The sequence below is a fragment of the Vombatus ursinus genome, unplaced genomic scaffold, assembly GCF_900497805.2.
Source record: "Vombatus ursinus unplaced genomic scaffold, bare-nosed wombat genome assembly UNPS02014770.1, whole genome shotgun sequence".
NCBI lineage: Eukaryota > Metazoa > Chordata > Mammalia > Diprotodontia > Vombatidae > Vombatus > Vombatus ursinus.
The window spans coordinates 26806429-26828771 of NW_020954548.1; the positions used below are offsets into that span (position 1 = coordinate 26806429).

A 22343-nucleotide genomic window follows, 5' to 3' on the forward strand; every position below is an offset into this window, starting at 1 on the left:
GTCAGCATGTTCATCATTTCTTATAGCATAATAGTATTCCATTACATTCATATACTACAACTTGTCCAGCTATTCCCCAACTGATGGGCATCCTCTCAATTTCCAATTCTTTGCCACCACAAAAAGAGCTGCTATAAATATCCTTGTACATGTGGGTCCTTTTCCTATTTGTATGATATCTTTGGGATATAGCCCTAGAAGTGCTATTGCTGGGTCAAAGGGTATGCACATTTTGATAACCCTTTGGGCATTGTTCCAAATTGCTCTCCAAAATGGTTGGATCATTTCACAACTCCACCAACAATGCATTAGTGTTCCAATTTTCCCACATCTTCTCCAACATTTATCATTTTCTTGTTTTGTCATGTTGGCCAATCTGATAGGTGTGATGTCGTACCTCAGAGTTGTTTTGATTTGCATTTCTCTAATCAATAGTGATTTAGAGCATTTTTTTCATATGACTATGAATGGCTTTAATTTCTTCATCTGAGAACTGCCTGTTTATATCCTTTGACCATTTATCAGTTGGGGAGTGACTTGTATTCTTATAGATTTGACTTAATCCTGATTTAGAAATGAGGCCCTTATCAGAGACACTGGTTGTAAAAATTCTTTCCTACTTTTCTACCTTCCTTCTAATCTTAGTTTCATGAGCTTTGTTTGTGCAAAAACTTTTCAATTCAATGTAATCAAAGTTATCCATTTTGTTTTTCATAATGTTCTCTATCTCCTGTTTGGTCATAAATTCTTCTGTTCTCCATAAATCTGATAGGTAAACTATTCCTTGCTCTCCCAGTTTGCTTATAGTATCAGCCTTTATATCTAAATCATGAACCCATTTTGACTTTATTTTGGTATATGACGTGAAATTTTGATCAATGCCTAGTTTCTGCCATACTCTTTTCCAGTTTTCCCAGCAGTTTTTTTTAAAGAATGGGTTCTTATCCCAGAAGCTGGGATCTTTGGGTTTATCAAACAATAGATTACTATAGTCATTGACTACTGTGTCTTGCATACTTAACCTATTCCATTGATCCACCACTCTATTTCTTAGCCAGTACCAAGCAGTTTTGATGATTGCTGCTTTATAATACAATTTAAGATCTGGAATAGCTAGGCCACCTTCCCCTGCATTTCTTTTCATTAGTTCCCTTGATATTCTGGACCTTTTGTTCTTCCAAATGAATCTTGTTATTATATTTTCTAACTCTATAAAATAATTTTGGTAGTTTGTTTGTTATGGCACTGAATAAGTAAATTAGCTTAGGTAAAATTGTCATTTTTATTATATTAGCTTGGCCTACCCATGAGCAACTAATGTTTTCCCAATTATTTAGATCTGACTTTATTTGTGTGAAGAGCGTTTTGTAATTATGTTCACATAGTTCCTGGGTTTGTTTCAGGAGGTAGACTCCTAAATATTTTATAATGTCTACAGTAAGTTTAAATGGAATTTCTCTATCTCTTGCTGTTGGGCTTTGTTGGTAATATATAGAAATGCTGATGATTTATATGGGTTTATTTTATAGCCTGTATTTTATTGCTAAAGTTGTTTATTATTTCAAGTAGTTTTTTACTTGATTCTCTAGGATTCTCTAAGTATATCATCATGTCATCTACAAAGAGTAATAGCTTTGTTTCTTCTTTGCCTATTCTAATACCTTCAATTTCTTTTTCTTCTCTTGTTGCTAAAGTTAATGTTTACAGTATGACATTGAACAACAGTGGTGATAATGGATTCCTTGTTTCACCCCCGTTCTTATTGGAAATGCTTCTAGCTTGTCCCCATTACATATAATGCTTGCTGAAGGTTTTAGGTAGATGCTATTCATTATTTTAAGGAAGACTCCATTTATACGTATGCTCTCTAGTGTTTTTAATAGGAATGGGTGTTGTATTTTGTCAAAAGCTTGTTCTGCAACTATTGAGATAATCATGTGGTTTCTGTTAGTTTTGGTGTTGATGTGATGAATTATGCTGATAGTTTTCCTAATATTGAACCAGCCTTGCATTCCTGGTATAAATCATACCTGGTCATAGCATATTATTCTTGTGATAAGTTGCTGTAATCTATTTGCTAATATTTTATTTAAAATTTTTGCATCTATATTCATTAGAGAAATTGGTCTATAATTTTCTTTCTTTGTTTTGACTCCTCCTGGTTTATCAGCACCACATTTGTGTCATAAAAAGAGTTTGGTAAGACTCCTTCTTCACCTATTTTCCCAAATAGTCTATATAGTATTGGAATTAATTGTTCTTTAAATGTTTGATAGAATTCGCATGTAAATCCATCTGGCCCTGGAGATTTTTTCCTAGGGAGTTCTTCAATGACTTGTTTAATTTCTTTTTCTGAGATGGGTTTATTTAAATATTTTACTTCCTCTTCTGTTAATCTTGGCAATTTATATTTTTGTAAATATGTATCCATTTCACCAAGATTGTCAAATTTGTTGGCATACAGTTGGGCAAAATAGTTCCTAGTTATTATTTTAATTTCCTCTTCCTTGGTGGTGGATTCACCTTTTTCATTCTTGATACTAGTAATTTGGTTTTCTTCTTCTTTTTTAAATTAAATTAGCCAAAGGTTTATCTATTTTATTGTTTTTTTCATAAAACCAGCTCTTAGTTTTATTTGTTAGTTCAATAGTTTTCTTAATTTCAATTTTATTAATTTTCCTTTGGTTTTCAATATTTCTAATCTGGTGTCTAATTGAAGATTTTTAATTTGTTCTTTTTCTAGTTTTTTTAGTTGTATGCCCAATTCATTGATCTCCTCTTTTTCTATTTTATTTATGTAAGCATTTAGAGATGTAAAACTTCCCCTAAGAACTGCTTTTACTGCATCCCATAAGTTTTAGTATGTTGTCTCGTTATTGTCATTCTCTTGAATGAAATTATTGATTCTTTCTATGATTTGTTGTTTGACCCAATCTTTTTTTAGGATTAGATTATTTAGTTTCCAATTATTTTTTAATCTATCTTTCCATGGCCCTTTATTACATGTATTTTTTATTGCATCATGATCTGAAAAAGATGCATTTAATATTTCTGCCTTTCTGCATTGGATTGTGAGATTTTGGTCAGTTTTTGTATATGTGTCATGTACTGCTGAGAAAAAAAGTATGTTTCTTTCTATCCCCATTCAGTTTTCTCCAGAGGTCTGTCATACCTATCTTTTCTAATGTTCTATTCACCTCCTTAACTTCTTTCTTGTTTATTTTGTGGTTAGATTTATCTAGTTCAGAGAGAGGGAGGTTGAGGTCCCCCACTAGTATAGTTTTGCTGTCTATTTCTTCCTGTAACTCCCTGAACTCCTCCTCTAAGAATTTGGATGCTATACCATTTGGTGCATATATGTTTAGTAATGATACCATTTCATTGTCTATGGTGCCTTTTAGCAGGCTGTAGTTTCTTTCCTTATCTCTTTTGATAAGATCTATTTTTACTTTTGCTTTGTCTGAGATCAGGATTGCTACCCCTGCTTGTTTTACTTCAGCTGAAGCATAATATATTCTGTTCCAGCCTTGTACTTTTACCCTGTGTATGTCACTCTTTTTCAAATATGTTTCCTGTAAACAACATATTGTAGGATTATGGTTTTTAATCCATTCTGCTATCTGCTTCCATTTTATGGGAGAGTTCATCCCATTCACATTCACAGTTATGATTGCTATCTGTGTCTTTCTCTTCATCCTTTCACACACCCCCCGTTTATGCTTTTCTTTCTCCTTTCTCCCTTTCCCTCCTCACTAGTGTTTTGCTTTTGACTACCGCCTCCCTCAGTCCCTCCTCTCTTCTATTAGCCCTTTACCTTTTCTTCCCCTTTACCCTTACTGCTTCTTCCCTCCCTTCTATTCCCCCTCCCTTTTCTTTCCCCTTTTCCCTCCTACTGCCTATAGGGCAAGTTAGATTTCTATACCTAACTGATTATGTTATTCCCTTCTTGAGCCAAATCTGATGAGAGTAAGGTTCAAACAATGCTCATCTCCCTTCTTTCCCTCTACTGTAATAGGTTTTTGTATCTTTTCCTGTAATTTAATTTATCCTTGTCTGCCTCCTCCTTTCTCAGTACATTTTCTTAGATCAGATTAATCCACTTACTTGGATCCATTTACCTCACTTGATTAGATTTTTTTTATCATTACATCAAAGTCAACTTATATCCACCCCCTTTATGTACACTCCTTTAACATGGTATAATAACAATACTGCTCTCAAGAGTTACAAGTGTCCTCTTCCCTTGAAGGGATGTAAACAGTTTGCCCTTATTAACAACATATTGTATCTTTCTGTCCCATTTACCTTTTTATGTCTCTCTTGAGTCTTGTACTTGAAGATCAAATTTTCTGTTGAGCTCTGGTCTTTTTATCATGAAGGTTTGGAAGTCCCTTATTTCATTGACTATCCATCTCCTCCCCTGAAAGATCATGCTCATTTTCGCTGAGTAGTTGATCCTTGATTGTAATCCAAGCTCCTTTGCCTTACAGAATATTGTGTTCCACACCCTATGGTCTTTTAAAGTAGAAGCTGCAAGGTCCTGTGTAATCATGACTGTGGTTCCATGATATTTAAATTGTTTCTATCTGGCTGCTTGCAGTATTTTCTCTTTGACCTGGTAATTTTGGAATTTGGCTACTATATTGGCATTTTCAATTTGAGATCTCTTTCAAGAGGTGACTGGTGGATTCTTTCTATGGCTATTTTACTCTCTGGTTCTAGGGCCTCAGGGCAGTTTTCCTTGATGATTTCCTGAAAGATACTGTCCAGGCTCTTTTTTTCATCATGATTTTCAGGTAGACCAATAATTTTTAAATTGTCTCTCCTGAATCAATTTTCCAGGTCAGTTGTTTTACCAGTGAGGTATTTTACATTTTCATCTCTTTTTTCATTTTTTTGTTTGACTGATTCTTGCTCTTTCATAGTCGTTAGCTTCCATTTGCCTGGTTCTAATTTTTAACAAATTGTTTTCTTTTATTACATTTTGTAGCTCCTTCCCCATTTGGCCAATTGTATTTTTTAGGAACTTGTTTTCTTCAGTCTACTTTTTTTTTCCAGTTGGCAAATGGTATCTTTTAAGGACTCTTCTAACTCTCTCATTTGACTTTCAAAATCTTTCTTGAGCTCTTCTAAGAAGACTTTTTGGGCTTCAGACCAGTTAATATTCCCTTTTGAGGTTCCAGATGTGGGTTTGTTGACAATGTTATCCTTTTCAGAATTTCTGTTTTTATCTTCACTGTTCTCATAATATGAATCTATGGTACATTTCTTTTTGCTTGTGGTATTTGATTTTTCCCTGGCCTTTAGAGATTGAGCTCTCCTGCTGGAGAGCAGAGGGCACTGACCCAAGTTTCTTGTGTTGGAAGCCTAAGTCTTGGTCACTGGCTTTATGTGCTGGGGCCTCTGATGTTGGCAATTGGAGGCTGTAGGGTGGTTCTGGTAGCTTACCTGGTGTTGGGCTGGAATCAGCAAGGCTGGAAATCTAGGGCAACTCTAGGTTGCCTGCTTTTCCTTTCCTTTAGCTTTCTTCAGCTCCTTTCTGATGGATGTTGCAGGGTGTTTATCTGCCTGGGGTCCTTTGTAGTGCTGCTTCCCTTATTTTTGCTGTGGCACTGGGAGACCCATTTCCTGCAGAATACCCAGGCACCTGGTGGTTTTCTAAGCTGGTTTCCACCAGTTCCCCCGCCCTCACTGAGGCACTCAGAGGTCCAGGTGTTGGTGTTTGCCTGCTCCACTACCTGGGTTTCTGGATCTCCTCCTGGTGTGCTAAAGTGTGGCTTTCTGCTAGCTCACTGGGAAGTCTTCGTTCTGTACTGCTCCCCATCCCCCAGGGCAAGAGGGACCTTTCCCATTAATCGCTCAAGCTACCTGGGCTACTGGACTGCTGCTCCCAGTCTTTCTTCTGGTTCAGCTGTTCCAGGATTTTTCCTGGGGCAATATTTTCTGGGCTTTCAGAGGTTGATGGGGGAAGGTGAGAGCGACTACCTTTTTACTCCGCCATCTTGGCTCCTGGAAGCAGAAGTTGGGAAGAGCTTTTTGAAGAAGATAGGACTTTACCTGATGCTTGAAGGAAGCCAGGAAAGCAATGAGACAAACATGAGAAGGGAGATAGTTCCCGGTATAGAAGCCAGCCCTTGTGTTATCATTAGCAAGACCATGCCAGACCACGTTTCTAATCTTAATCTTTCTCTTTTCCTCACCATAGCTGAGAAACAACAACACTTTTTGTTATTTTTAACATTCATTGAAAATCTTGGCTAATTCTGGGCTTTAGGGATCTTCCACTGTTTTATATATGAAAAAGTTGTCTTTTGTATTCATCCTCAGTTACTTGCTCTGGCTTCCATATTACAGATATGCTTTTAAAAATCTAAGTGCCACAATGACTGCCTTCCATTCCCATAGGTCTCTCTAGGCATCTCTGCCCTTTTCTGCCCGTCTTTTTTTTTTTTTCTTGTATGTTCAGAATTTCATTTTTAAGAGCTTCCAATCACTCTTGGGCTGACTTCCCTTGGAAAAATGTTAGGCTGTTGTAATCCTATCTGTTGTTTCTCTGAATATCTAAAGTTCTGCTCTCCTAAATCTAGGATGTTCAACAATCTGTTTAGCTTTCCTCTCCTTTATCAAGAACTCAGTGATGGAATATCTACCTGTTCTTAAGGTTCCTGTTGTTTCTGCTTTACAATCTTTTCTACTACCTGCACATAGTAGAAGTCTCCTAGAGCTTAGTTTTGTGATCTGTTCCTCAAATTTCTACTTTTTTCCTCTTTATAAAGTGTATGAAGCATACACCTCTAACAATGTTATTTCTGGTTCAATCTCCATTGATTCCCATCCAATTATGCTCCATCATATCTACTCTCAGTTTTCTGGATTTTGTCACATAAGCATATGTTATTAAAATATATACTGCTTCACCTCCATTTTTAGTCCTTTCTTTCTTTATAGTGAGGCATACTCTTCCAGAGCCCAATTCCAATCATAAATCCCATCCTTTAACACTTAACTGAAACCTAAGAGATCGTTGGTCTCATTATGTTAGATTCTCAAACTTAACTTTTTTTTAAATAATCCACAAATATCTGATGCAATAGATTTTATTTCATGAAAAGTCATGTTTAAGTCATGTTCTGCATCTTAGATCTCATTACATTATTTCCCTCCCTAAAACCATATTTCTTCTAAACTTCCCTATGGCTATGAAGAACATTATTATCATTCAGGTCACCCAGGTCCATAACCTTGTGGTATCATCTTCAGTTCTACACTCCCCTTCATCCCATGTGTCAAAATCAGTTGCCACATCTTATCGTTTCTATCTCCCCACCTCTCACATTTGCTCCCTTCTCTCTACTCCAAGCAGTCATCTCCCAGTCTGTTATCAATTCTTGCCTGAACTGTTGCAATGGCTATTTAATTTGTCTCCCTGACTCAAGTCTCTCCCCTCTCCAGTCAATCCTGCATGCAGCTACCAAAATGATTTTCTTAACGCACACATATGGCCATGCTGCTCTCCCAGGCAATAAATTCCAGTATCTCCCTATTGACTCTAGAATCCATTGTAATGTCATATTTATTTCATTCTTATTTAACCTCTTTTTTGTGTATGTTTTACAAGGAACATAAATATTAATACATTACCATAGGTATGTAATTTATAAATAATTAAATAACATATATGGGGAAGTATATGCTTAATTTTTTTCTGATGGAGATGAAAATTAGGAAAGTTTGAAGACCACTTTTCTATTCAGTTATTCTTCCTTCTGTTTAGTATCTACTGATCTCTGTAGTGCCAGATATAAGAATTATGTGAGCAATCTTCTCTCTTCCTCCATTTTCAGTTTACAGTGCTCTTGAATCAATCTACAAGGCTCCAGATATCTGTGATTTTACTGGCCCTTGTTAAGTTCACTCCACTCATCTCTTGCCAAGAGTCTATCATGCCTATATTTTAAACTTTGGTATTTGCAAAAAAAAAAAAAAGAAAAGAAAAGAATTGAGAAACTTTGAGATAGCACTTTCAGCAAGTTGGTGAATAAAGAAACCAGAATTCAAGAGCTTGAAGGGGTCTTCAGGAAGTTAAAAGTTGAATGATGAAGGGGAGAGACGGTAGGTGTAGACCACTATTTTAACAAGTTGGTTAACAAAAGGAAAGAAAAAGGGAAAGTCATTTTATGACTTGAAACAATGATGATGATGATGATGGTGGTGGTGGTGGTAATGATGATTATAGCTATCATTTATATAGCACCTACTATGTGTCAAGTACTGTGCTAAGTGCTTTACAAATATCATCTCATTTAATTCTCACAATAACTCTGAGAGGTAGGTACTATTATTATTTCCGTTATACAGTTGAGGAAACGGAGATAAAAAGGTTTAGTGATTTATGCAGGATCACATAGCTAGTAAGTGTCTAAAGCCAAATCTGAACACAGGTCTTCCTAATTCCAGGCCCGAGGTTCTATCCAGTGCATCACCTGGCTGCCTCCATGATCCACTTAATAGAGATAGAAATAATAGTAGGTTCAAACAGAAAAGTTATGGCAAGTCTTTTTGGGGGGTTGGTGATAGTAAATGCTTTCTTTCTTTCTTTTTTTGTAATGGAGAGAAGACTATTTCAAGGCAAAAGGAAAGGAACCCATGGTGCAGAGAGAAGATAGATGTTAAAGAGAGTGGCAATAATTTGAGTATTTAGGTTTTAGAAAAGAATTTTTTCTTATAGAGAAGAAAGAGTAAAGAGGTAGTATAGATATACACATATAAATATAAATGCATCCACATACTATGTAAATACATAAAATTTGTCTTGGAGAAGAAAATCAATCATTATTATGCCATTTGGAAGAAAGATTAGAGAAGGGAAGGGAAGGGAAAAGAAAAGGAAAAGCATTAATATAGTGCCCACAATGTGCCAGACACCATGCTAAACTCTTTACAAATATTATTTTATTTGATTTTCCAACAACCTTGTGAGGTAGGTACTATGATCACCCCTATTTTACAGTTGAGGAAACTGAGGCAAACATAAGTTAAGTACTTGCTCAGAGTCACACAGTAAGTATCTGAGGTCATATCTGAACTCAAGTCTTCCTGACTCCAGGCTCAGTGCTCTAGCCAGTGTGCCACCTAGTTGCATGAAGAAAGAAACGACTAGATAAACTGAAGATTTGTCTTCCTTCACCCTTTTCACCAATGATTTAGGGACTCCGTATGAGTGAAACACATGTGGATATAAAAAAAAAAAATAGAGAATAATAGGATTTGCTAGAGACTAGGCTAGATTCTTTGGGTTTGGCCTTTTGACTGAGTCCAAGTTTTACAGAACATTAAGGGGATTTGTTCCGTAAAGTTTTGATTCAGTCAAAAGGCTGTGCTCGAGCACCTAGAGGGCCACATGTGGCCTCAAGGCTGCAGGTTCCCATCTATAGGACAGGTCCCTTTCAAAAATGGGAAGCAAGTTGATTACTCTATGGGGTGTGTGTGTGGGAGGGGTGGGGGATAGTGGTGGTGGTAGTAGTGATGGTGATGGTGGTGGTGACAGCAACTGTAAACAATCACTTCATTTATCACATCTGTCAAAATGGACAAGATGATAACTATGTTAATTTTTATGACCATGAGAGGGGGTCATAATAATACTACATATCATCAGTGGGTGGCCATATGTCTACTATTATGTTATGAGGAAGGGCCCTGAGAAGAATAACTGATGCCTTGAGTGTGTAATTTGATTTCAAGACAGGAGTGAGTAATACCTTTTTACCATCTTAATACTAGTGCGCTAAGAATCAGGTGATTGAAATTTGGGTGTCATATTCATACAAGTATTACACATATGTCCTATATACAAATTTCAAAAGATGCTAGGTCCCAGGCTTTATTTTTTCTCATTGCTATTACTTATGTTCAGAACCACCATGTCTATATTGGAAAATTCTATTTCTATATTACATGACAAGTCTGAAACTAGATTCAAAGCAGTCATAGTTTAACTTGGAAGTGGACAGTTCTGGTGTTCTCTTCTATTCCTTAACACTGGCTTATTTCCTCCAAAAGTAGCGTGATCACAATCCATATTTCAGTAGATAGTTATATAAAGTTATTACTGTATTTCAAGAAAATTAGGGCATCACTTTTTGCCTTTCTGTCTTTAAACCTGAATAATTGACTATCTGCTACATTCTCAGTCATACATGTGAAGGGGTAGAAGGGTGGAGGGAATAGGGAAAAATTGGAAAACTCACAAAACATTTTTTTTTCATAATCTCTTGGGGAGTTTTCTGGGGAAAAAATGGAAAACAGAAGTTTTTCTATCTTATTTTTCTCTTTTTTCCCCAGACATTCAAATTTTTGAATACATTAAAGATGATACTTCAATGTGCAAATGAAGTCAAACATAGTGCATTTTAATGTTTCTAAGCTGACATAATGGCTAGATTTGTAAGGAATATTAGGCAAAGTAAGTATTTATTATTTTTCACTTACCCTCCCCACCCAATTTCCTTTTTTGCCTGAAAGAAAATCTCCTTCTTCCTCATGGATTCCAAATTTTTCAAGAATTTGTACCTCATGATGAATGCTAGTAGAATGTGTTTCCAATAATCTACATTTCCAGAACATAGGAATCCCTACTTTAAAATTGAACAGAATCAGATGGAGGTCAGTCTCTGATTTTACCCATCCATTAATTTATTTGATCTCTTTAGAAGAAAGACACTTTTTAAAATTACCTCAAATTGACTGTTCTACTATGCATCCTGTAGTTTAGAGTTCCGTTCACACAGTGCTACTCTTCAGCATGATCTTTAATGAAACACCTAGGAACACAGGATTTTAGAATTTGAAGAGACCTTAAGAGATCAACTAGGATAGTCCAAAGTACGCATTTTGCTGATGGAAAATTGAGGCCCCAAAGACCGAAGTCACCGAATAACGATCAGATTTTGGGTTTTAGAAGTAGAAGGGATCATAGAGCTAAACCTGGAAGGAGCCTTTGAAACCAACCAGTCCAACTTCCTCATTTTGTAGAGAGGTTGAGTGACTTTTCCAAGGTCACATAGGTAGTAAGTAAAAGAATTGGGATTCTTCATCAGGTTCTGTGACTCCAAGTTCATTGTTCTTTCTATTCTAGTCAATTGTTCTCACTTTACACGTAAAGAAACTGGAATTCAGAAGGCAAAGTTATTTGTTCAAGTTCATACAGCTAGTAAGTAGCAGAGCTAGGATTCTAATCCAGATCCTCTTACTTAAAATTCAATGTTCTTTTTTTAAGGATATTTTTAATTAATTTATTTTGATTTATCAACAATCACTTCCATATGCTTTTGAGTTTAAAATTTTTCTCCCCCTTCCTCCCTACTTCCTCCCCCTTCCACCCTCCACAAGACGGCATACAATCTGATTTGGCTATACATATACATTCCTATTGAACATATTTTCACATTAGTGATGTTGTAAGTAAGAATTAGAACCCGTAGGAGGAACCACCAGAAAGAGGAAACAAAATTCAACAGACGAAAAAAAAATAGCAAATAGTTTGCTTCAATCTGCATTCAAACTCCATAGTTCTTTCTTTGGATGTGGATAGCATTTTCCATCATGAGGCCTTTGGAGATGTCTTAGATCCTTGTATTGCTGGGAAGGGTTAAGTTTATCAATATTAGTCATCGCGCAACATGGCTGTTATTCTGTACAACTTTCTTTTGGTTCTGCTCACTTCACTCAGCATCAGATCATACAAGTCTTTCCAGGTTTTTCTGAAATCAGCGTGTTCATCATTTCTTATGGCACATCATTTCTTATTTCTTATAGTATTCCATTACATTCATATACCACAACTTGTCCAGCCATTCCCCAACTGATGGGCATCCTCTCAATTTCCAATTCTTTGTCACCACAAAAAGAGCTGCTATAAATATCCTTGTACCTGTGAGTCCTTTTTCCATTTTTATGATCTCTTTGGGATATAACACTAGAAGTGCTATTGCTGGGTCAAAGGGTATGCACATTTTGATAACCTTTTGGGCATAGTTCCAAATTGCTCTCCAGAATGGTTGGATCATTTCACAATTTCACCAACAATTCATTAGTGTTCCAATTTTCCCACATCTTCTCCAACATTTTTCATTTTCTTGTTTTGTCACATTGACCAATCTGATAGGTGTGATGTGGTACCTCAGAGCTATTTTGATTTGCATTTCTCTAATCAATAATGCTTGAGAACATTTTTTCATATGACTATAGATGGCTTTAATTTCTTCTTCTGAGAACTGCCTGTTCATATCCTTTGACTATTTATCAATTGGGGAATGACTTGTATTCTTATAAATTTGACTTAATTCTCTATGTATTTTAGAAATGATAAAATGCAATGTTCTGTGCACTAATCCACAGCCTCTCTTAAAGAAATAGATTATACATGGACAATGTGGGAATTTTTTTGTTTGTTATGCATATTAGAATGGTTTTACTTTTTACTTTTTGCAATGGTCAGGAGGAAGTGGGAATAAAAGAAAATAGATTTTTGTTCATTGAAAAAATTAATTAAAAAATTTTAAATAGACCATAATATTATTTATAACATAGCTCATTACTGAGAGCTGGACAAGAAAGATGGGCAGGTAGGTGGCACAATGTATAAAGTGCCGGGTGTGGAGTCAGAAAGACCCAAGTTTAAAACCAGCCTCAGACAATTTACTAGCTGCATGACCCTGGGCAAGTCACTTAACCCTGTTAGCCTCAGTTTCTTCATCTGTAAAATGAACTGGAGAAGGAAATGGCAAATCAGTCCAGTATCTTTGCCAAGAAAACTCCAAATGGGGTCACAAAGAGTCAGACTCCAGTGAAATTACTGAATAGCATACAACAACAATAAGGACAAGAAAGATAAGAGAATGAGGTGATGATGGTATATAAGATAAACAAATGAGGAATCAGGTGCTGGAGAGAAAGAAAGAAGAATAATCCTGGTAGAGTTGTCGTGGTTTTAGAAGGGGTGTTGTATGAAAATGCCATTGACCTTGATCCCTCTGACCCTTTGGAAGAAATCTCCCATGACCTCCCTAATTATTGTCCCCACCATGGACAAGCATACTGCTCTCGCAGCAATCTATTTGAATCTTAAATCCTGTGGGCAAGCAATCTAACTCTCCCTTTGCAGTTAATAGAAATCACTTTATGAAAACTTAACTATATAGTGACGCCAATGCTAAAGAAAACTTGCAGGCATTTGGCTCCATACACATGACCCTAATTTCATGAAAAGCCTTTATTACTACTGATAACAGTAAAAGCCTTGAGAATGGGTAGGTAATAGAAACCAGATAGGGGGTTGATGACTACTCTGGGTAAAACATATGGGCCCCAGAACATGTTTTAAGTACAGAAGATAAATTAGAAGTGATTACCAGAATTCATGCTAAGCCTTGATTTTTTTCCCTTCTTTCAGTTTTAGTTAAGCCACATGTGTTTTTAGGTTAGCACCCAAATAACAAACATACCTTACAAAGACCCCAAGAGCATTAGGCATTTGCTCTGGAGATTTTTAGTCAGAAATGCAAATGTAGACTAGCGTGTGGTAAAGCTGTGCAAATGGTTTTGCAAAAAAATTATTTTGCACATGCTACATGTGCTAAATGGTCTTCTCCCTCAGTCAGGGTCACCGTACCATTTCTGCTTTCCTGGACTGAACACAGGACATATGTTTATAAATCACTAGGCTTTATGAGGTTGGAAAAATACTTCTCTCTAAACAGTAACTTACTGCTGATTAAAAAACACCCAAACCAGCCAAAAATAATCACAGTACTTTTACTTAACATCTGCTTTCTTTCCTCTCCCATTCTGCAAACTTATATAATCTGAGATCTCTACCACTAAGGTACTTCTTTGATGCTTCATCACCAGTTGCAGGTGACCCTGGGTTCTTGAAAGCTGTGCCAATAGAATATATGTCCCAGAGGTCCAATCAAGATGGAATAGCTCTGAGTATCAGTTCAGTGTCAAAGAACCAGCCTAGTAAAGTTTAGAAAGGTCCATTACCCAAGTGGTGGTAGAGTGATGGATAGTTTATTTGTTTGTTTTGATCATTATGCAGCCCACAACTCACAAAGACAATCCCTTAAAGTGGAGTGAGATCAGTATTTACAATGGTCGAAGGGCATATCTATTCTGATGATCCTTGAAACATTGGCTCTATTAAGATGGGAAAGATATAGGATCAGAGCTGGAAGGGACCTCAGAGGCCATCTAGCTTAATCCCTTCATTTTACAGATGAGGAAACTGAGGACCAGGTAGGCTAAGCCATTCACCCAAGGTCAAACAGGTAATAAGCATCAGAGACAGGATCTGAACTCAAATCCTCTGACTCCAGAGTTAGTACTCTGTCCCTGGTACCATGATGTTTCTTAGGATTAAAATTGTCACAAGTAAATTTTCATGGCTCTATCTTTATTACTTTTATAACACCTTATATGCCAACTTGATAATCCAACTAAATGCATTACTAATGTTATTACCACTACTATGAATAATACACATTACAAACAAGAAAAAGAAATATAGGAAACTAGACTCTTGAAAGTACAGATACCAAAGGCTAATAAGTTTAATTTCCCACTATATTATTGTGATTTCTCCCTCATTTGCCAAGTGCCAACCCCCTGGATTGGGTAGTTGGTCCTTTCTTGGATCTTAGGTCATTTTGCCTTCTCAGGAAAAAATTCACAGGAAGTGTTCCTTTTCCATCTTTGTTCTCTTTTTTTTTTCTTTCCCCTTTTCTTAGTTGCGGTCAAGCATGGAGCTCGATCAAGATATCTTCAATAATTGCCTCACCATTCAGCCTCTCCAACCTACCACTTCCCCACAAGATGTTGTAGATGGTACCATGGGAAGATCTCCAGGATCTGTCCACGACATCTATTCAGGTAAAAAAAAAATAGAGAGTGAAGGTGAAATGACATTAAACATCTATTTTTCATCTTTTGTTGTTAAAAAAAATGCTCACTCAAAAAAAAACCTGCTTCTTAAAAGCTATTCTATTTTGCATTTAACACATAGCTATAGATGGGCATATATGTGTTTTTCATGATTCCTGAAATAATTTTGGCAGCAGACTGTTTTTTATCATAAAGAAACAGAGTCAAGGAAAACATTTGTCCTACTAGGACTGGACTGGTTCCAATAGTTTTGTTCACCCATCCCTTTCAATCACCTTAAATTCATTAAACTTGATTTAGAACTCAGAAACAATGTTCGCCTTAAAGCAGGTTGCAGGCTGCTTGTGTGTTTCTTAATAGAACAACATAAAGCATGGTCTTCTTTGCATTTTAAAAGGAAGTCCTATTAAGCCATGTTCTCTAGGAAAATACAAATCAGCAAATTAGAGTGGATGCTTTTTCATTACTGTTTGTCACCATCCATAATGGTATCACTTCCAAGTCATCTTTCCCCTGGCTGGGTTTAAGAAATAGCTGACTTAGTGTCTGAATATTTCATGTATGTATTGAGAAATGAGAAAGGACCCCCTATCCAGGAGGAAAATTATTTTCATTCTAAAGACTCACTGATTTGGTGGCATCAATTAGGTGAAAGACACGCGTGGGTATGTTTTCAAACTTGACAGTTCTCCATCTGTTCATTCAAATGCCAAAAAAGTACATTAAGCAAATTGTTCTGTGAGGCCCCATCATCAAGAAATATATAGTAATAATAAATGTCAATTATATTGTGTGTTTAATGTTTGCAAAGCATTTCACATGCTTCATCTCACTGGAGCTTCATAGCCTTCTTTTGAGCTGGGTACTCTGCGTATTTCTCCTTCTGTTTTAGAGATGAGGAAACTGAGGCAGGCAGCAGTTAAATGACATGACCAAGGTCACCCAGATAACAAGTGTCTGAAATGGATTTGAACTGTGGTCTTCCTGTCTCCAGATCTAGTGCTCTATTGATTATGTCACTTGGATGCTGTTAGTTCAACCTATACTGAAATAAGAATTTCTTCTATAAAAACAACAGGATTGAAATCAGTGCCTGCCACACAGGAATGCTTGATAAAATGCCTGTTGATTGGTTTATTGAAAGATAAATGACTTGCCTATGGTCACACAGCTAATAAATGTCAGAATCACCTTGGATTTTAACCCAGATTTTCCAGACTCCTAAGTACAGCACTTTGTCCACTGGTGGTTGTCTTCTCTCATTTAAAGATCTTCAATTATGGCCATGGCACTGTACTAGAATCTTCAGAGATTTTTAGAGTTTAGAGATAATACAGTCTCTGCCCTCAGGGAGCTGATAATCTAGTGGAGGAGATACTTTTTAGACAGAGGGCTGGATTTGGAGTCACCTTTTTGACCTTAGGCAAATCACTTCCCCTTTGGGGACCTCATTTTCCTTCTCTAATGAAGTAATAAAATAAAATGGTTGGGTTATATTAGTTTCCTTTCAGCCTGAAAATCCTATAATTCCTGTGAGGTAAACGTGGGCCACAATGACCAAATATTATAGAGGCACAGCTACACATAAAAACACATTCAAATATTTAACTACTCATACCCACCTATAAACACATACATGTATATATGTATCACACAATCTTGTGTATGACATTAACAGTAAAAGATTGTGGTTGAATTCTCTCTAGGTTAACAGACCCATTTCCCTCATTTAATGTATTTTTGACTTTCACAAATTCATTTTCTTACTTTTATTCTTTCTCAAAAATTTGTTAAATAAATCTTTTGTAATAGACTAGGCTCAATGCTGCGTTTATTTATTAATCATTGTGGCTCTATTTACCTGTTGTTTCCAAGCTATTTTCAGGATATATCATTTACTATAAACTTAGTAAAACATCGAGGACATAGCAGGGGAAGATAAGCAAACTGATCATGAATTTAGAGCTAGAGGGAAGATAAAGATTGTGTATTTCAATCCTCTGGTTTTATAAAGGAGGAAACTGGCCCCAAGAGGTTCAATGATTTGCCTGGGGTCACAGAGTCAAAATTTGGATATTAGAAACATAATCCTTTCCCCTCAGAGGTCAGAAAGTAAAAGCAACACAAGTGCAAAAAAAATTAATAAATAAAATACTACAAACAAATTCATTTTCATGTAAGAAAGAGAGAAAAGGGGAAGGTGAATGGAGAAAGGTGAACAATTTAAGTAAATTGAAAAGGAATCAGAATTTGTTCCCTTTACAGTCCCAATGACATATAAATAAAGGCTTAGGAAAAAATAAACCTCTCAGATGGACTCATGCCCTTGGAGGTGCAAGACCAGATCCTCTGTAATAGGACATTAGACACTAATGTTAATCAGGAGAGGGCAAAACATTTGGGAATTTCAAGTGTGAAGAAGGTGAAATCTCTGAAATGGAAACTTTTAAAACCAGCAGAAGGTCTTTTACAGGACGTAGCTAAAGCTCTGAAATGGAAACTTGCAGTGCCAGTAAAGAGTGGTTTGCAAAATTTTAAGGGAGCCATAGTTTGCATAACATTAAGACAAACGGGAAGGCTGCCACTCAGATACGGAATCATTTTGTAAGTTTCCTGAAGTGCTGAAAACAACAGGTGAAGAAGGTGGATACACACATCACCAAATTTTGCCGGTTGATGAGATGGACCATCACTGCAAAGGTGTGCCCCACAAGACATTTATTTAATGCAGAAAATATGATTGCACCTGGGTTCACTGCAGTCAAATATTACTTAATGTGTCTTCTTGGAGGCATAGTTAAAGATGATTTCAAACTGAAGCTTTTCTCTTAAATTATTCTGAAAAATCCCAGCTCTGTAAAGGGCTACTCCATAGTGGAATCTACTAGCAATCTGGTGGAAGTGGAAAGGATGGATTGCAAGAATGGGTCACTCACTGTTATTGGTGCTGCTGATCTACAGTTTTGGGCCATTGACTGTAAAGCATTACCTATTTTCCCAGTAATGTCCTAGGCCAGTCACTAAAAATTAATGGAAGAGATAAACCTGCAGTTGGCAGCTAGGTGGCACAGTGAATAGAGCACTTGCCTGGAGTCAAGACTTGTCTCCCTGAGATCAAATCTATCCCCAGAACACTTATTAGCTGTGTGACTCTGGGCAAGTCACTTAACTTTGTTTACCTCAGTTCCTCATCTGTAAAATGGGCTGGAGAAGGATGTGGCAAACCACTTTAGTGTCTTTGCTAAGAAAATCCCAAATGGGATCAGGAAGAATTGGTCATGACTAAAAACAACTGAACAACAGCAAAAACCTTCAGTTAAAGGAGGTATGGTAGGTCTAGAATATCATGGGTGCCCTGGACAGCTGCTCAATCATGGAAGTCACTTTCTTCTTAATGCATCCAGGAGAGAGGGAAATAGGTCAAGGAGTGTTTACAGTGAATGACTGCTTTCCAGGTGATATACTATGCTAGAAATCGAACAAAGCAGAGTAACCCTTGCAAATAATAAACTCACTGTTATATAGTGCTTTAAAGATAGCTTACAAAGTGCATTTCTCACAAGTCTATGAGACATAAGTAAGACAAATAATATCATTCCTGTTCTATTGATGAGGAGGCTGAATCCCAGAAAAATTAGGTGATTTGTCCAAGGTTACACAGTCAGCACCATAGTTAAGGACTTGAAACCAGAAATTCTCATGCTAAGACTAGTCCTTTTTGTGATGTAGTATAGGGGGGATGGGGCACATTTGTCAGACCTTGTTCTTGGCATCAGGAATACAAAGACAAAATGAAACAATCTCTTCTCTCAGGGACCTTACATTGTATTGGGGGAGATGATAAGGTACAGTAGAAAGAATGACAAATCTGAAAACAGAAAACCTGGGTTCAAATCCTCCATCTGTTTCTTACTACCAATGTAATCTTGGGCAAGTCACCTGACTTCCCTGGGCTTCATTTTCCTCATCTGTAAAATGAAGGGCATGGACTCAGTGGCGTCTGCGATCTTCTTCCAAATCTAAAGTTAGATTCTATGATTCTGTGGATGTATCTTAAATCTCTCAAAAATCTCAATGCATTTTTAAGCTTTTAAAGCTGAGACCAGGGAAGGCTTTATGTAGAAAGCAGTGCTTGCGTCAAGTTGAAGGAAGTAAGAGATTCTGTGATGGGCACAATAGGGGGAATTTAAATTGCAAGATCAATTTAACTGAGAGTAGTGGAAGGGGAATGACACAGAAGGAGGCAAGGAAGGGAAGCTGAGACCAAGTTGTGAAGGACTTTAAATGCCAGACCAGAATTTATATTTTATTCCAGAATCAATAAGAAGTCCATGGATTTTATTGACTAGAAAAGAGACATAGTCAGACTTGAGTTTAAGTCACCCCTTTTGTGACCTGGGCAATGAAGATGCCATAAAAGCTGATCTGGTTGAGTTGGTGAAGTCCCACAGAAGATCTATGAAGTGAAGAACTGAGATCCTTATGGGAAAGCCTCCAGAAGATCAGGGTAACAGAGGGTTCACCTGTGCCCCTTCCACTGATTAGAAAGCAATTTTGTCCCATTCTGAAGTGTGTTTGCAAATCCTGGTAAAATCTCTATCATGAACTTGGTCTTGGGTTTTGAAGTGGTATTAATGTTATGCCCAGTTATTATAGAGAAATGTCACCTACGTCCAAACCCACACCTGAAAAGCACTGATCACTTATCCAAAAAGGTGAGGTTTCTCTTTTCCCTTTTGTCATTGGAAATTATAATGTGCTTATATTATGCACAAATGATATCAGCTATATTTCAGCAAATGACTGATCCAATTTTTATGTATTTAATATTACAAGTAATTGTGATTTGGTCAGCGTGGGATATTTCAAATGTGGAGACTCTGCCATTGATACAGATTGTACCTCCATTTAGGACTTAGATTTTACCTGCATTTAGGACTGGTTAAGTTCTAGGGAGTTGACTAAAACAAGGAGGAGTGACTTGCCCAGGGTCATACATCCGTTGCAGGTTAGAGGAGAGATTTGAATCTGTTTTCTTGACTCTAAGTTCAGCAATCTATCCACTACGGCAATAACTCACATTTATGTAGCATTTTAAGGTTTGCCAAGCACAGTTTACACACAGTATTTGACTGGATCCTCACAACAACCTTGTAAGATAGAGTATTATTATCCCTGTTTTATCAAGAAAGAAACTGAGGCTCGGAGGCATTGACTTGCCAGCGTCGTATTGGAACATAAGTCTTCCTGACTCCAAGTACCTCTTTACTCATTAATCCAGGCTGCCTTTAATGTTGTCTGTGAAAACTATTTTATATGAAATACGTAATGTTTTAAAAGGTTCTGCATTTTTAATTGTGACTTTTTATGATCCCTTGTGGACAAAGTTACACACACATATATACACATACACACATATACATATATGTATATAGAAACATATCACTAATATTTTATTGGACATAATAAAATATAATTTGATTTGCAAATATTTCATTTACATATAATTCTGCAGGAACACATCTATTGAATAAAGTGATACTTTAAGATTTGCAAAGGTTTTCCTTATAGTAATTCTGTGAGATCCAATTGACATTCAGTCAGTAAACTATCCTTGCAGTGAAGATGGGAAAGGGTCATAGGTTTTTGAGCCTACACACACCCTTTTTATGAATGACAAAACTGAGGCCCACCAAGGTGATACTACTTACCCAACTTCATTTGCATCGGTCACAAATAACAGATTGCAAATTTGAGTCAAGGTCCTTCGACTCCAATTCCTGGATACTTTTCATTTCACCAGATAGGTAGGGTCCAATTTTTCAGACTGGAAAGTCTTTCATGAGAGAAAGTGATATTTGGATTGTAGTTTTTCAGATATGAAGGGGAAGGCTTATCAGAGAGAAGTGAGAAGAATGTTCTAGAGTCTTAACAAATTGGGTGTTGGACTGGGAACTGAAAAATGATATGTCGAAGATGGCATGTAGAGTCTTGTGGGGGAAGATTTTCTTTCTTTTTTTGGGGGGGGAAGATTTTCTAATGAGATTTCCTCATAGGGTAGTTATTAGGATCAAATGAGCACATGACTGTGAAAGTATCCTAATAAAATATGAGGAATTATACAAATGCTATAACTGAATTGTCTTGATTGGGGAGGGAAACATAACTAATACTTTCTGTCTAGTGGACCACATATCAGACTGTGCTTAACATCCAGCTATCTACTGCATTATCTTGCCATCCACCCTGCTCGTAGACTTGTTAACTAATTGTTCTTTGGATCAACTGGCCATCCATGTCACATGGATGGTGACTCCCCAGACCAAAACTCCTTTCCCTAGACACAATTCCCCTATATATGTTGTCTTCCCGTATGTGAATGTAAACTTCTGGAGGCTTAGGCATTGCATCACTTTTGAATTTGTCCTTCCAGCACTGAGTGCATAGTAAATTGATTATTACATTTTTATTTTACATTTTATAAAAATCATTTTGTTAGTATTATCATAAAAGGTTCTCCTTTTCACTTGCTACCTATCTACAGAACAACTGGTATTGATCTCAAGAGGAGGGTAGGGAAGAGAGAGAGAGGATGACTTGGAAAGGTTGGAAATAATCATAATAATAACTGATATTTATGTGGTGCTTCCAGATTTACAATATATTTTCTACACATTTGACCCTCATCATTCTCCTGTGGGGAAGGAATAATCTACATTTTACAAATGAATTAACTGAGACTCAGAGTAGTTAAGTGGCTTGTCTGTGGTCCTTCCTGCCTCCAAATCCAGCTCTCTAGCTATTACTATGGCAGGTGTAAAAAGCAGATGAGAGAAGTAGTCGGGGATCGGTAGGTACCATCATCTTGTGATATCTCTTCTATTGTTGACTTGAACTGGGGTGTTAGTATCACAGGTTCATACACAGAGAGCTCAAAGGGACCTCAGAGACCATTGAATCTAAGCCCCTTGATTTATAAATGAGGAAACTTAGACACAGAGAAGTTAAATCACTTGACCAAGGTCACACAGACTGAAAATATCAGAACCAGGATTCCAATGCAGTTGTCCTGACTCCAAATCTTTCACTATTTCCACTGCACCAAGATGCTAATATCTAAATTTTTAATTGTTATTTAATATCTAACCTATTTATGTCTTGCCTTCCCAGGTAGATTGTATGAAAGCAGATGGGAATATTTCTTCTATTTCATTACATTCCTCTCTTCTCCCACCCCACACCCCAATACTCGGCACACTCCATTTCAAATGGTAAATGTTCCCTGAAAACATGCTGATTTCATTCAGGCAGCTAGATGGTGCAGTTACTGGACAGAGCACAGGGCTGGAAGTCACGAAGACCTGAGTTCAAACCCAGTTTTAGATACTTTCTAGCTGTGT

At 36.9% G+C, this 22343-nt stretch overlaps 1 protein-coding gene across 3 annotated transcripts in view; it reads left to right on the top strand.

Moving 5' to 3' along the window:
- GLIS3 (GLIS family zinc finger 3) overlaps positions 1-22343 on the top strand; it is a 589608-nt gene that overhangs the window by 466563 nt on the left and 100702 nt on the right. For all 3 annotated transcript variants that reach the window (XM_027862989.1, XM_027862990.1, XM_027862991.1), the window contains one exon: positions 14790-14931. In XM_027862989.1, the coding sequence (XP_027718790.1) occupies positions 14790-14931 (142 nt within the window). The remainder of the gene's footprint in view (positions 1-14789; positions 14932-22343) is intronic.